This window comes from Dipodomys ordii, unplaced genomic scaffold (assembly GCF_000151885.1).
Source record: "Dipodomys ordii isolate 6190 unplaced genomic scaffold, Dord_2.0 Scaffold29, whole genome shotgun sequence".
Lineage (NCBI taxonomy): Eukaryota > Metazoa > Chordata > Mammalia > Rodentia > Heteromyidae > Dipodomys > Dipodomys ordii.
Window position 1 is genome coordinate 2,335,789 of NW_012267245.1, and position 12,313 is coordinate 2,348,101.

Sequence of the window (12,313 nt, forward strand, 5' to 3'; positions counted from 1 at the left end):
TCCCCCCCCCCCGCACCCCACTTCCATGCCAGGCTGTAAATGGAAGGCAATGGGGAAAATCTTGGAGAGGGCCTTTGGAGGACTTCCTGGAGGAGGCGGCTGGAGACCAGGCCTTGGGAGAAGCATCCAGAGCTCACTGAGCAAGCAAGGAAGGAGAGAAAGGATAGGGTACTGGCCAAGGAGTCAGACGGGATCTGGCATTTTCCACCAGGGACCAGGACAGCTATGTGGGTTCCCATGTGGACATTTAAGTAGAACTCAACAGGGAGAAACTGAGGTAACCCCAGGACCTGCCTTTCATGGCAGGCTGGCCAAAGCATCTGTGCTTAAAGAGATTGGGAGGTGGAGAGAGGGGAGGGAAGGGAGACAGAGAGTGAATTCTGGAGTAAAATTCTCCTGAAAGTTCCTTTCCCAGAAGAACTAAAGCAAAGCTGAGAGAAAACAGGAAGAGGAAGTCATAAAACTTACAACTAAAAATGTCTCTCTGTGGCCACCCAGCGGGGTGGGTGGGACCGGAAGTGGCTGGAAGACTGGCACATCTTCACACACGTGTGTGTGTGTGTGTGTGTGTGAGCGCACACACGCACCTGTTGGATGGTGGCTCACGCCTGTCATCCTAGCTACTCAGGAGGCTGAGATCCAAGGATGGAGGTTCAAAGCCAGCCCGGGCAGGAAAGTCATGGAGACTCTTATCTCCAGTGAAAACTAGAAGTGGAGGTGTGGATCAAGTGGCAGAACAAAATGAGCCTCCAGCTGCGATCCTCAGATCTCAGCCTCCTGAGTAGCTAGGGTGACTGGTGTGAAATCTTTTTTTTAAAAAAAATTGTTTTTAAATCGCCAGGGAATTTAAAAAAAAAACACCCTTGTTTTTAAATCATAAGTAGGGATTCTCAGGAAACAAATCCTTACTCCAAGCCGCTCTGCAATTAATTAACCTCCGGTGGTAAAGCCCATGCTGTTTTGGGCTATTTATGTAATGACATGATCTTCTAAAAATAATTATCCCCAAAAGCCCGGCTTGCAAGGTTGGGTGTCTGAACCAGCTGGAGTAGCAGAAGGAGACACAAGATCCCTTCTTTGCCGACACTTCTGGTCTCTACATTGGAAAAAAAAAAAAACAAAAACCAAAATTACTCCATGCAGGAGGCTGGGAGAGGCTTGGTTTATATTCTGTGAAGATGAGCAGGCTCGGGATAGGAGGTGTGGCCTAGTGGGTAGAGCCTGTTAATCCATAGACCAAAAGCCTCAGGTTCCAAGTTCGAGTCCCGGTCTCAGACCACAGAGAAAAAGTAGAGATTAATGTGCTCCTTGGTCTCCTTTCAAGACTCTCAATATTTAATCTTTTCTTTTTCAGCTCCTACTTCTCCGTGACCCCAGCCTCCTCCTCCCCCCTCCTCAACAAAAAGGGGGGGGGTCTCCAATTCTTGACACGACCACATAGCAAAAGCCACAACGCGTCAGCTGTGGACAAAGACATGGCGCTGTTTACATTCGAGTGCTCCTGCTTAAAACCAGAGCCTCCTCCTGATGCACACTCCCGTGCCTCAGTTTCCACATGCTGTCAGGAGACTGAAGATCCACCCCACACATGGGTGGAAGCTGGTTTTTCAGGGGATGGGCTGGGACTGTGGATTTGTTTCTAGAAGAATGACATTGGGCCAGCCATTGACTTTTCTCCAAAGTTGGACAGGGTTTTTTAGGGGGGGTTGTTGCTTGTTGTAGTTGCTGTTCTATTCCTGGGGCTTGGAACTCAGAACCTGGGTGCTGTCCCTGAGGTTTTTTCCACTCACGGCTGGTGCTCTACCACTTGAATCACAACTCCACTGCTGGCTTTTTTTTTGCTGGTTCATCAAAGATAAGAGCATTTCCCTGGACTTTCCTTCCCTCCTGGGTAGCTTTGAACCACGATCCTCCAATCTCAGCCTCCTGACTAGCTGGGATTACAGGCGTGAGCTACCAGCACCAGGCTGGGCAGTCGTTAGAGCTAACAAAAGAACTGGGCCCCAGGGCTAGCGGACAAGAGAGAGAGAGGGAGGGAGTAGAGCCCTCCCCCCTCCCCCAACATGGAACCCAATGGGACAGCCCCTTCCTTTTGTCTAGATTCCACCCCTTTCAAGGTCGCTCTTAGCGTGGTCCTCACTGTCCTCATTCTGATCACCGTGGCTGGCAACGTGATCGTCTGTCTGGCTGTGAGCTTGAACCGCCATCTCCAGAATCTGACCAACTGCTTTATCGTGTCTTTGGCCGTCACCGATCTACTTTTGGGGCTCCTGGTGCTTCCTTTCTCTGCCGTCCACCAGCTGTCTTGCAGGTGGAGCTTCGGGAGCATCTTTTGCAATATCTACACTAGCCTAGATGTGATGCTGTGCACGGCCTCCATCCTCAACCTCCTCATGATCAGCCTGGACCGCTATTGTGCTGTCACGGACCCACTGAGGTACAACGTGCTGGTCACCCCGATCCGCGTGGCCATCTCGCTGGTGTTCATCTGGGTCATTTCCATCACTTTGTCTTTCCTGTCCATTCACTTGGGCTGGAACAGCAGGCCCGAGGCCAGCAGGCTGAACAACACCACAGACCAATGTAAGGTCCAGGTAAACCCAGAGTACGGGTTGGTGGACAGTCTGGTGACCTTTTACCTGCCGCTGGTGGTCATGTGTGTCACCTACTACCGGATCTTCAAGATCGCCCGGGATCAGGCCAAAAGGATCAACCACATTAGCACGTGGCAGGCCGCCACAGTGCGGGAACATAAGGCCACCGTGACACTGGCGGTCGTGTTGGGGGCTTTCATTGTCTGCTGGTTCCCGTACTTTACCGTCTTCGTCTACCGAGGCTACAACGGAGACATCAACCAGGTGATCGAGGCCGTAGTGCTGTGGCTGGGCTATGCCAACTCGGCCCTGAACCCCATCCTCTATGCAGCCCTCAACAGAGACTTCCGCACCGCCTACCAGCGATTGTTCCGCTGCAGGCCGGCCAGCCGGCCAGCCCCTGCCACGTATCTGAGAGCTAATCATTCTCTGATGGACAGATGCCAAAGGCAAGAGCTCAAGGGTCTCGGGGAGAAGTCCCTGAAACTCCAGGTGTGCAGCAGTGGGAAGGAAATCCCAGCTTCCCAAGGAGACACAGACAGGTAAGGCACCCACTGTGTGCCGGGTGATGGTTATGTGTGCCTTGATGTCTTTATCATCTGTCAATGGCTTCCCCTAAACGTGTGTGTGTGTGTGTGTGTGTGTGTGTGTGTGTGTGTGTGTGTGTGCTGGGCCTGGGATTTGAACTCAGGGCCTGGGCTCTGTCCCTGAGCTTTTGTGTTCTACCACTTGAGCCACAGCTCCACTTCTGCCTCTTTTTTTGTGCTTAATTGGAGACAGGAGTCTCAAGGACTTTCCTGCCCCAGCTGGCTTTGAACTGTGATCCTCAGACCTCAGCCTCATGAAGAGCTAGGATGACAGGTGTGAGCCCGGGGCCTGGCACAGGTTAAGTTGAGCACCCTGCCACCCCAGCTTCAGATTTGTGTTTTGCAAAGAGAGCTCTTTATAGGTGAGGAGGCTGAGGTCCTGGACCAAAAGAAAGGAAAAGAAAAACAAAGGACAAAAATCTGCTAACCTATTTTTAAAGTAAAACAAAAGCTTATGGCCAGGAGCTGATGGCTGAGCAGCTGGGACTACAGGCAGGAGCTACAGCCCCAGCCCTGCCTTCTCTTCTCATCCTAGCCAAGGCCCACCTGGTCACACAACAGCTCAAGAATAAGGCAGGTAGCTAGGCACCAGAGCTCACGCCCGTCATCCCAGCTACTCAGGAGGCTGTCAGATCTGAGGATCACGGTTCAAAGCCAACCCCCCAACAGGGAAGTCTATGAGACTCATCTCCACTACTAAACCACACACACACACACACACACACACACACACACACCAGAGCTAGAATTGTGGCTCAAGTAGTAGATCACTATAGCCTTGAGCATAAAGAAGCACAAGGGACAGTGCCCAGGCCCTGAGTTCAAGACTAAGGCAGGATCATATATGCCTAAAGACCACAGCCCCCTCCCCCAATCTATGTCCAGGAATGGTGGACAGAGGGGGGCTGGGTAGAGAGGAAGGAGCCAATTGATGAGCCTCAGGCCAGGTCAGAGAACATGAAAGACTAGGCATATCAAGAGGTTGATTTTAGTCCCCCCAAATTGCCAACGCCATCAAGACCTTACAACTCCCTCAGGCCCTGGTGAGGTCCTTCCTCCCAGCTTCCCAGCTGGCTTAACACAGGTCCTTCTGGCTCTCTATCTGGGGCCAAATACCAGGGTTAAACCACAGCCCTTATCACTACCAAGGTCAAAGTGAAGGTCAAAGCCAGAGCCAAGAACTCCCAAGGGGACTAACCCAGCCCGCTGTAGGGGAAGGAGGGGGTCCAGGGGAGATACCAGGAGAGAGGGAGCTGGGGGGCTGGCCTCCCTGGTCCTAGCTAGTCAGGAGGCTGAGATCTGAGGATGGAAGTTCAAAGCCAGCCAGGGCAGGGAGACTCTTCTTTCCAACAAACCATCCAAAAGCTGCAAGGGGAGCTTATAGCTCAAGTAAAACAAAGTTCAGGGATAGTACCCAGGCCCCTGAGCTCCAAAGCCCTAGGACCGGCACCAAACAACACAAAAGAGAGCATTTGCCAAGGTCTGGTTAGGTCCTGGCACCGTTTGGGGCACATGTCAACCAAAGCCGAGGCCTGGCTGTCCTCTTTTGGAAAAGAGAAATGGTCTCTCAAAGTCTGTTCCCCCGGACCTCCTAGTCACAAAATGGCTGCCATGAGAGGTACCCAGAGCTGACATCCCAACCCAACCCCGGCTGCCCTTACACCCGGGGTGATCTTTCAACGGTGGGATGCTGCCCAGACTTGGAGTTGAACCTTGGCCCCTACTGGACACCAACACCTCAGTCCTAGTCCTCAAAAACAAAAACCAGAAGGGGAAACTGAGGCACACACCGGGTACATCTACGGGGTGGGGAGGGGGGTTTGCCAAGGGAGAGTCTTGGACCTTGCCCAGTGCCCTTTGGGTCCCTTGGCATCCGTTCCCATCACCTCCCAAGGTGAAGAGATAAAACTCACGGGCAGACGGACTATCAGTTCCCTTTCCGGGGTGCGCCTCTTCCTCATTCCTGCCTGGGGGTGGGGGGGGAGGGGAAGCCCTGTGTTTGTACCCCAGGGCTTGGCTGCACCCAGGCACCTGGAATCTTGGGGCCCTAACCAGGTGCCTGCCAAAGAACCACTGACCTTCCCAAGGTAAATTGGGCTGCACCCCACCCCTGTGTAGCTCCCCGGAATCTAGTGTGAAAGCCCTTACCCCAGTTCTCAAGGCCCAGCCCAGCACTTAGCACTTAGCTTTGGTGCCAGCTTCTTTGGAGGCCCAACAAGTTGTCCCACACAGGGCCACCTCATTTCATTTATTCCACCAGTCTAATGTCTACCCCCCCCATGCACACACACACACACACACACACACACACACACACACGAAACTCCTGGGTATCCCAGATTCCCTGGGCCTGGTACCCAGCCAGCCAGTCTGGGGATAGGACAACAATAATTCCTCCATCCTAGCCACCCATTCCCCCCGCCTTCCCAGCCAAGAACCCCGAGAAATGCGTTAGGATCAGGAAACCAAGTCTCAAAGAGGAAAGTTCCAGAAACACAGAAAGAGAGAGATCGGAGATCAGAGCTCATGGGTCTCCCCTGGTTCTTGAGCTTTGAAGGTCATCAATTGCCGGGAGTCCTGGTGGGAGAGGCCCAATCCAGAAAAGCCTTGGGAGAGGAGGAGAGGGAGAGAGGGGAGGGGGGAAATGCTAAGCCCCGCCCCCCCCGAGCTGTGATGGACAGGCTTGGAAGAGGGTCATAGCTAATTTGCATTAAAAATGGAGTTCCGGCTCCTATCTGTCATCCTAGCAACTCAGGAAGGCTGAGGTGTGAGGATGGCAGTTCGAAGCCAGCCAGGGCAAGAAAGCCAGCGAGACTCTTCTCTCTCCAAGGAACCACACCCAGAAAACCGGGAGTGGCAATGAGGCTAGCCTTGAGCAAAATAATAATAATAATAGTAACAATAATTCAGAAGCACCACTAGGCTCTGAGTTCAAGCCCCAGGATGGGCACAAAAATAGAATAACTAACTAAATAGAAAGAAGATGAGGAGGTTGTAACCGGCACAGGAGGTGTGGCAGAGGCTGGTGTGTGACACACGCTGACACACACTTCTGCAGAAGAGCCAGGGTGTACAAAAGAACTTCCTGCCCTAGGCCTAGACTTGTTAGTGCCGCAACCACAGGCCCCAGAGAAGGCTGGCTTTCTAAACTGCTCTCGCTCTTGGCACTCCTGAACAGCTCTTCTGATTCATTTTCTTGTTTCTTTCTTTCTTTCCTTTCTTCTGTGTGCCATACACCCACTATTGTTCCCCGAACGTGGGACCATGAATACATGAATCTCCAGCTTTTCCTTATTCTCGTCTTTCTGACCATCCCTCCTCCTCCTCTTCCTCCTCTTCCTTCCCCTCCTCCTTCTTCTTCTTTCCTATTCTACATAAGTCACAGATCTGAAGTGTACAACAAGGGGCTGGGAAGGTGGCTCAGTGGTAGAGCGCTTGCCTTGCATGCATGAAGTCCTGGGTTCGATTCCTCAGCACCACAGACACAGAAAAAGCCGGAAGTGGCGCTGTGGCTCAAGTGGTAGAGCGCTAGCCTTGAGCAAAAGATGTTCAAGGACAGCGCCCAGGCCCTGAGTTCAAGCCTCAGGACTGGCCAAAACAAAAAAAAAAATCAGTAGTTTCTAGACTTGGGTATCCTTGTGATCAGTTTGGGGAACATCTTTATTCCCTACCCCCCAAAACAAACCCTGATCCAATTGGTTACCAATTCCTACATCTTATTCCAGGCACCTTGCACCAGAGTTAACCATTATGTCTGTTTTCCATCTCTGTAGATTTGTCTATTTTTTTCTTTTCTTTTCTTTCTTTCTTTCTTTCTTTCCTTTCTTTCTTTCTTTCTTTCTTTCTTTCCTTTCTTTCTTTCTTTCTGTCTTTCTTTCTTTCTTTCTCTCTCTCTCTCTCTCCCTCTTTCTTTCTTTCTTCTTTCTTTTTTGTGTGCCAGTCCTGGGGTTTGATCTCAGGGACTGGATACTATTCTTTTTTTGGGGGGTGGGTTCCGGTCCTGGGGCCTGAACTCTGGGCCTGGGTGCTGTCCCTGAGCTCTTCAGCTCAAGGCTAGCGCTCTACCACTTGAGCCACAGCGCCACTTCCGGCTTTTTTTTTTTTGCTTATGTGGTGCTGAGGAATCGAACCCAGGGCCTCAGGCATGCAAGGCAAGCGCTCTACCACTGAGCCACCTTCCCAGCCTGTGGATACTATTCTTGAACTTTGTGGCTCAAGGTGAGCGCTCTACCCCTTGAGCCACAGCTCCACTTCCAGCTTTCTGCTGTTTAATTGGAGATAAGAGTCTCATGGACTTTCCTGCCTGGGCTGGCTTTGAACCAGGATCCTCTGATCTCAGCCTCCTAAGGAGCTGGGATGACAGGCGTGAGCCACCGGCGCCCGACTCCTTCCTTTCCATTCCTCCTGTGTTCGCTTTTTCTTTCCCTTCCTTTCCAAAGCTTTGTTTCCCCTTCACCAACTCTCTGCCTGGGGTGTGGGCTGTCTGCCTGGAGGCCCCCTACCTTTTGGTCCCCTAGGAAGGCTTAGAGGCCCGTCCTTAAAGCTAGCTCTTCTTTATGATCTCCTTCCCCCTCCCCAAAGGGAGCAGCTCAAAGTTAACCCCTCCTCTTCCAGCCCCCTCTGCAGAGAGCTGGAGGAATGAGACGCGCCCATCCCCCATTCCTGCCCCTACAGGAAATCAGAAAGAGGAAGTGTGTAGGGGAAGGGGGCCCTCAGAGCCCCAGAAGTGCTCCCCAACCCCCATCCCCGCTCCTGTGACACCCCCAAGACACACTGGCCAGGTAGAGAGAATTTTTCGTTTCCAGAACCGGGGTGCTGTGTTTGAAGCCAGCCTGGAGGCCCAGCCTTGAATGACAGGTCTCCTGTGAAGAGATCTGAGATTGATCAGGAGGTTTACCTGCGGCTGTCCAGGGCTTTGCTGCCCTACACTGAGCAACTCCGTGCAAAGAGGCTGCCACACGATTTTCTTTTCCTGTTGGTTTCTTTCCTGGAAACGGAGTTTGTGGAAACAGAGTCACCGGGAAAAAGAAAGATATTTCAAGCCCTCTACGCCTCTTTGCCGGTTTCCCCGTGGCCCAGTTACCTTGCTTTCTTGAAGTCATGTGGGTAGCAAGATCTCGAAAGTGTGCAGGGTTCTGATGAGGTCTTGGTGGGGGACTATGGGGGAGAAGAAAGTGCTTAACCAGGGACTGGGGGGCGGGGGGGGGGAGCCAGGCGGAAGCAATCAAGAGGCCCAAAATCTCTTCCCATCCATCCAAGGCTGAGCCACTCCGAGAGGCCCTGGAAGCTGTCCCTTTGCTTGTTATTTTTATTTTAGCTCAAGGCTGGTGCTCTACCACGTGAGCCACACAGCTCCACTTCCAGCTTTTTTTTTTTTTGGTGGTTCATTGGAGATAGGAGTCTCACGGACTTTCCTGCCTGGGCTGGCCTCCAGCCGCGATCCTCAGATCTCAGCCTCCTGAGGAGCGAGGCTGGCAGGGCTGAATCACTGCCTTCATTCCTCCACATGAAAACCTCCTTTGACCAGAGATAGGAGGTAGATAACAGATCCAGTGTCCACCATGGCTAAGAACAGAACTGTCAGATAACCCAGGGAGATAAACGCCAAGGCCGAGGGGGAAAACAAAAAAGGAGTCTGGAGGGAGTGGAGGATCCTGGGAGAACTCAGAGACCGCTGCCCAGAGAGAGAGGTGCCCGAAATGCACCGAAAATCAGAGAAGTTTACCATCCAACCAGCGATTAAAGGGGGGAGGGGAAGGCTCCAACGGTTCACATGTGAAATCCTAATCCATTCAGGAGACTTGCAATCTGGAGGATCACAGTTTGAGGCCAGCTTAGGAAACAAACGACAGGAAAAGTTCAGGGGACCTGCCCCACGACAGCCCACCCATCTCAACCAAAAAAAGAACAAAGAAAACAAATGGAGTATGCACCTGATATTCCAGCTACGTGAGATACGTAAATAGGAGGATTGTGTCCAGGCCAGCCTAGACTTAAAGAGAAAAAAAAAAAACAAAACAAAAACGGCCCTATCTGCAAAATAACACGTGCCTAAAGGGGCTGTGGAGGTATGGTTCAAGCAGTAAAACACCCAAGGCCAGGGTTCTCAGAGTTGGGCTGCTGCTGGCTCCTGCCCCCTGGTGGTTGAATAGATTTTGACACTCTCTCTATACAACAATTCCAACGTGAACATTTCTTTCGGGGCATCTGTAGATTTCAATCTACAGAGAGTTTCTGGTCAAACTCGGTAAAATAGAGTTAAGTGGCAGAGCCCCTCCAAGGAATGGAGAACAAGGTTGAGGGAAAGAAACGTTGAAGTTCAAGTTTTTGTTTTTGTTTGCCAGGCCTGGGCCTTGAACTCCGGGCCTGGCCGCTGTCCCTGAGCCTGTCTGTGCTCAAGGCTAGCACTCTACCACTTGAGCCACAGCGCCACTTCCGGCTTTTTCTGTATATGTGGTACTGAGGAATCGAACCCGGGGCTTCATGCATGCTAGGCAAGCACCCTACCACTGAGCCACCTTCCCAGTTTAAATCATTTCAGTAAGAGGTCTCTGTTCAAGGCTGCATCTGTGTCTGTCCAAGGTCAGATGCCTGCCTGGTCAAATATGTACATTGCTAACATGGGAAGGAACATTGGAAGGCTGCGGAATACTAGGGGTGTGACCTTGAGGTGCCGGTCAAGGTGAGGCGTGTTGGGCCTGGGACTCACCTGTGTGTTGGAAGGAAGCCAAGGGCTGTGTCCTTGCTCACAAAGCCTCGTGGGGACATGGAAGGAAAAGGAGGAACCCATCTTCCAGCAATGCAAGGCATGCTGGAGATGCTCAGCAATCACTCTCATTCAGCTCCAGGAAAAGCAGCACTGGCTGTGTAGCTCAGTGGTAGAGCATCCGTCTGATATACACGAGGTCCTGGGTTCAATCCTCACCCCCAGAGATTTTTTTTAATGGTTATGGGACTAGCAAATGTGAATTTACTTCCTGCTTCGTGGGGGATGCTTTTTGGTATATATAATTTGGCCACACTTGAGTTCCTTCAAGAATACACAGGGAAGGCAAGACATTTGCCTCTACTTGAGACTCAGAGAAGTTAAGCAATTTGACTAAACAGGAAGCACAGTCGAGATTTGCAAGCAAGGATACTGAGCCAGAAGCCGGTGGCTCATGCCTCAGGAGGCTGAGATCTGAGGATCGCAGTTCAAAGCCAGCCCGGGCAGGAAAGTCCATGCAACTCTGATCTCCAGTGAACCCCCAGAAAAACCAGAAGTGGTACTGTGGCTCAAAGTGGTAGAGCGCTAACCTTGAGCAAAAAGAAACTCAGGGACAGCGCCCAGGCCCTGAGTCCAAGCCCCAGGACCAACCCACCCGAGTGAGGAAGAACTTCCTGGCTGCCATGAGAAAGCACAGTGGATTTTCTCCCCTGGCCCACAAGATGGCGCCTGTCCTGACATGTTTGTGTGTCCACAGGAGGCCGGCTCTGTCCTGTACCACCTGCTCCAGCAGTCTCTTGAGCTGCTGCAAGAGTCTGTGGGGGCTCGGGATCCTCCAGAGACCCCCAGGAAGCCCCCCGGAAGAGCTATCCTCAGAGGCATCACTGTCTGGGGAGACGGAGAGAGAGTCCTCCAAAGAAGTCCTGCAGGCCCTGCCCTCGAAGACTGTCTAGACCTGGGCCAGGCACTGGAGACACCGCTCCTGATCCCTGCGACATCACCCCTGGAGCCCTCAGCACCCAGCACCCCCCAAAAAAAACTACTCGGGAAGAGCCTTCGGGGGATGGGGAGGGCGCTGTCAGCCTCCGCCCCAGGGTGGACCAGGCTGCCGAGTCCAACATGGCCCGACAGGAGTCCAGCCTTTTCTGGGCTGAACACCACAGATCAGTGTTCACGACAGTGCTGGCCCTCGACATGCGCAGAGATGGCCGGACAGCAAGCATGTACGCATGCGTGTATGTGAGGGTGACATGGATGAACGTGTGTGTGTGTGTGTGTGTGTGTGTGTGTGTGTGTCCTCCAAGCTGGACAGAGCAGGAGGCTGCAGGATAGAGGATGGGGAGGGGAAGGGAAAGGAAGGCACAAAAACTGCCTTACTGTGTACTAGGTGGGTCAGTGGCATAAGCTCTTGATACACATGTAAGGTTTCAGAGGGAGAAACTGAGGCTCAGGGAAGTATAGGGCCCACCTGAGGTCACTCAGGCAAGATGTGTGTGTGGAGCATAGGAGAGACTCAATATTTTTCGGATGGGTGGGTGGGTAGATGGATGGATGAGTGGATGGGTAGATGGATGATAGATGGGTGAGTGGATAGGTGGATGATGAGTGGATGGATGGATGGATGGTAATGTGGGTGGATGGATGGATGGATGGATGGGTCATAAGTTTGTGGATAGGTAGGTGGATGGATGGATGATGGATGGATGGATGGTAATGTGAGTGGATGGATGGATGGATGGGTGGATGATGGATGGATGGTTGAGTGGATGGATGGATGGATGGATGATAAATGAATGGATGGGTGGGTGGGTATGTGGACCGATGGATGGGTGGTGGATGGATGATATAATTAATAGATGTGTGGATGGAGAGTTGGATGGTGGATGGATGGGTGATAGATGGGTAGATGGATGGGTGAATGATGGATGATAAATGGGTGGATGGACAGGCGGATAGATGGGTGGATGGATGAATGGATGGGTGAGAAGCAATACTGAAGTCTTGCCCATGCCCTTTAAAAAAAAAAACGACACTACTCTGACTCGCAGAAGAGAAGTCAGTGTATTTCTTGTCTTAGCCTCAGAGATCCCTTCTCACGCCCGTCAGCCCCTGGCTGGTGCTTCACCACCATCAGGAAGCGGGGTGCAGGGAGCCCGTGTGGGGAAACACAGAAACTGCATGTGAGGGCCTCGGCCCCCCAGCGCCCTCTGCTGGCGACCATTGCCACCCCCACCCCCATCCCCATCCTCAACGTTTCTTTTTGTTCTCTTTTTTTTTTTTTCATTGTTATTTTTGTACCCATCCTGGGGCTCGAACTCCGGGAGTCGGCTTCTGTCCTGTAACTTTGGCCACTCCAGGCTGGCTCTCTCTACCACTTTGAGCCCACCGCTCCACTTCTGGCTTTTGGATGATTCGTGGGTGACAAA

General features: G+C 52.2%; 1 protein-coding gene across 1 annotated transcript; it reads left to right on the forward strand.

Moving 5' to 3' along the window:
- Window positions 1-1,918: 1,918 nt before the first annotated feature.
- On the forward strand, window positions 1,919-11,454 carry Hrh2 (histamine receptor H2). The gene is made up of 2 exons (XM_013016044.1): window positions 1,919-3,136; window positions 10,645-11,454. The coding sequence occupies exons 1-2, from the start codon at window positions 2,064-2,066 to the stop codon at window positions 10,838-10,840; spliced, it is 1,269 nt and encodes a 422-aa protein (XP_012871498.1). The 5' UTR covers window positions 1,919-2,063; the 3' UTR covers window positions 10,841-11,454.
- Window positions 11,455-12,313: the final 859 nt, after the last annotated feature.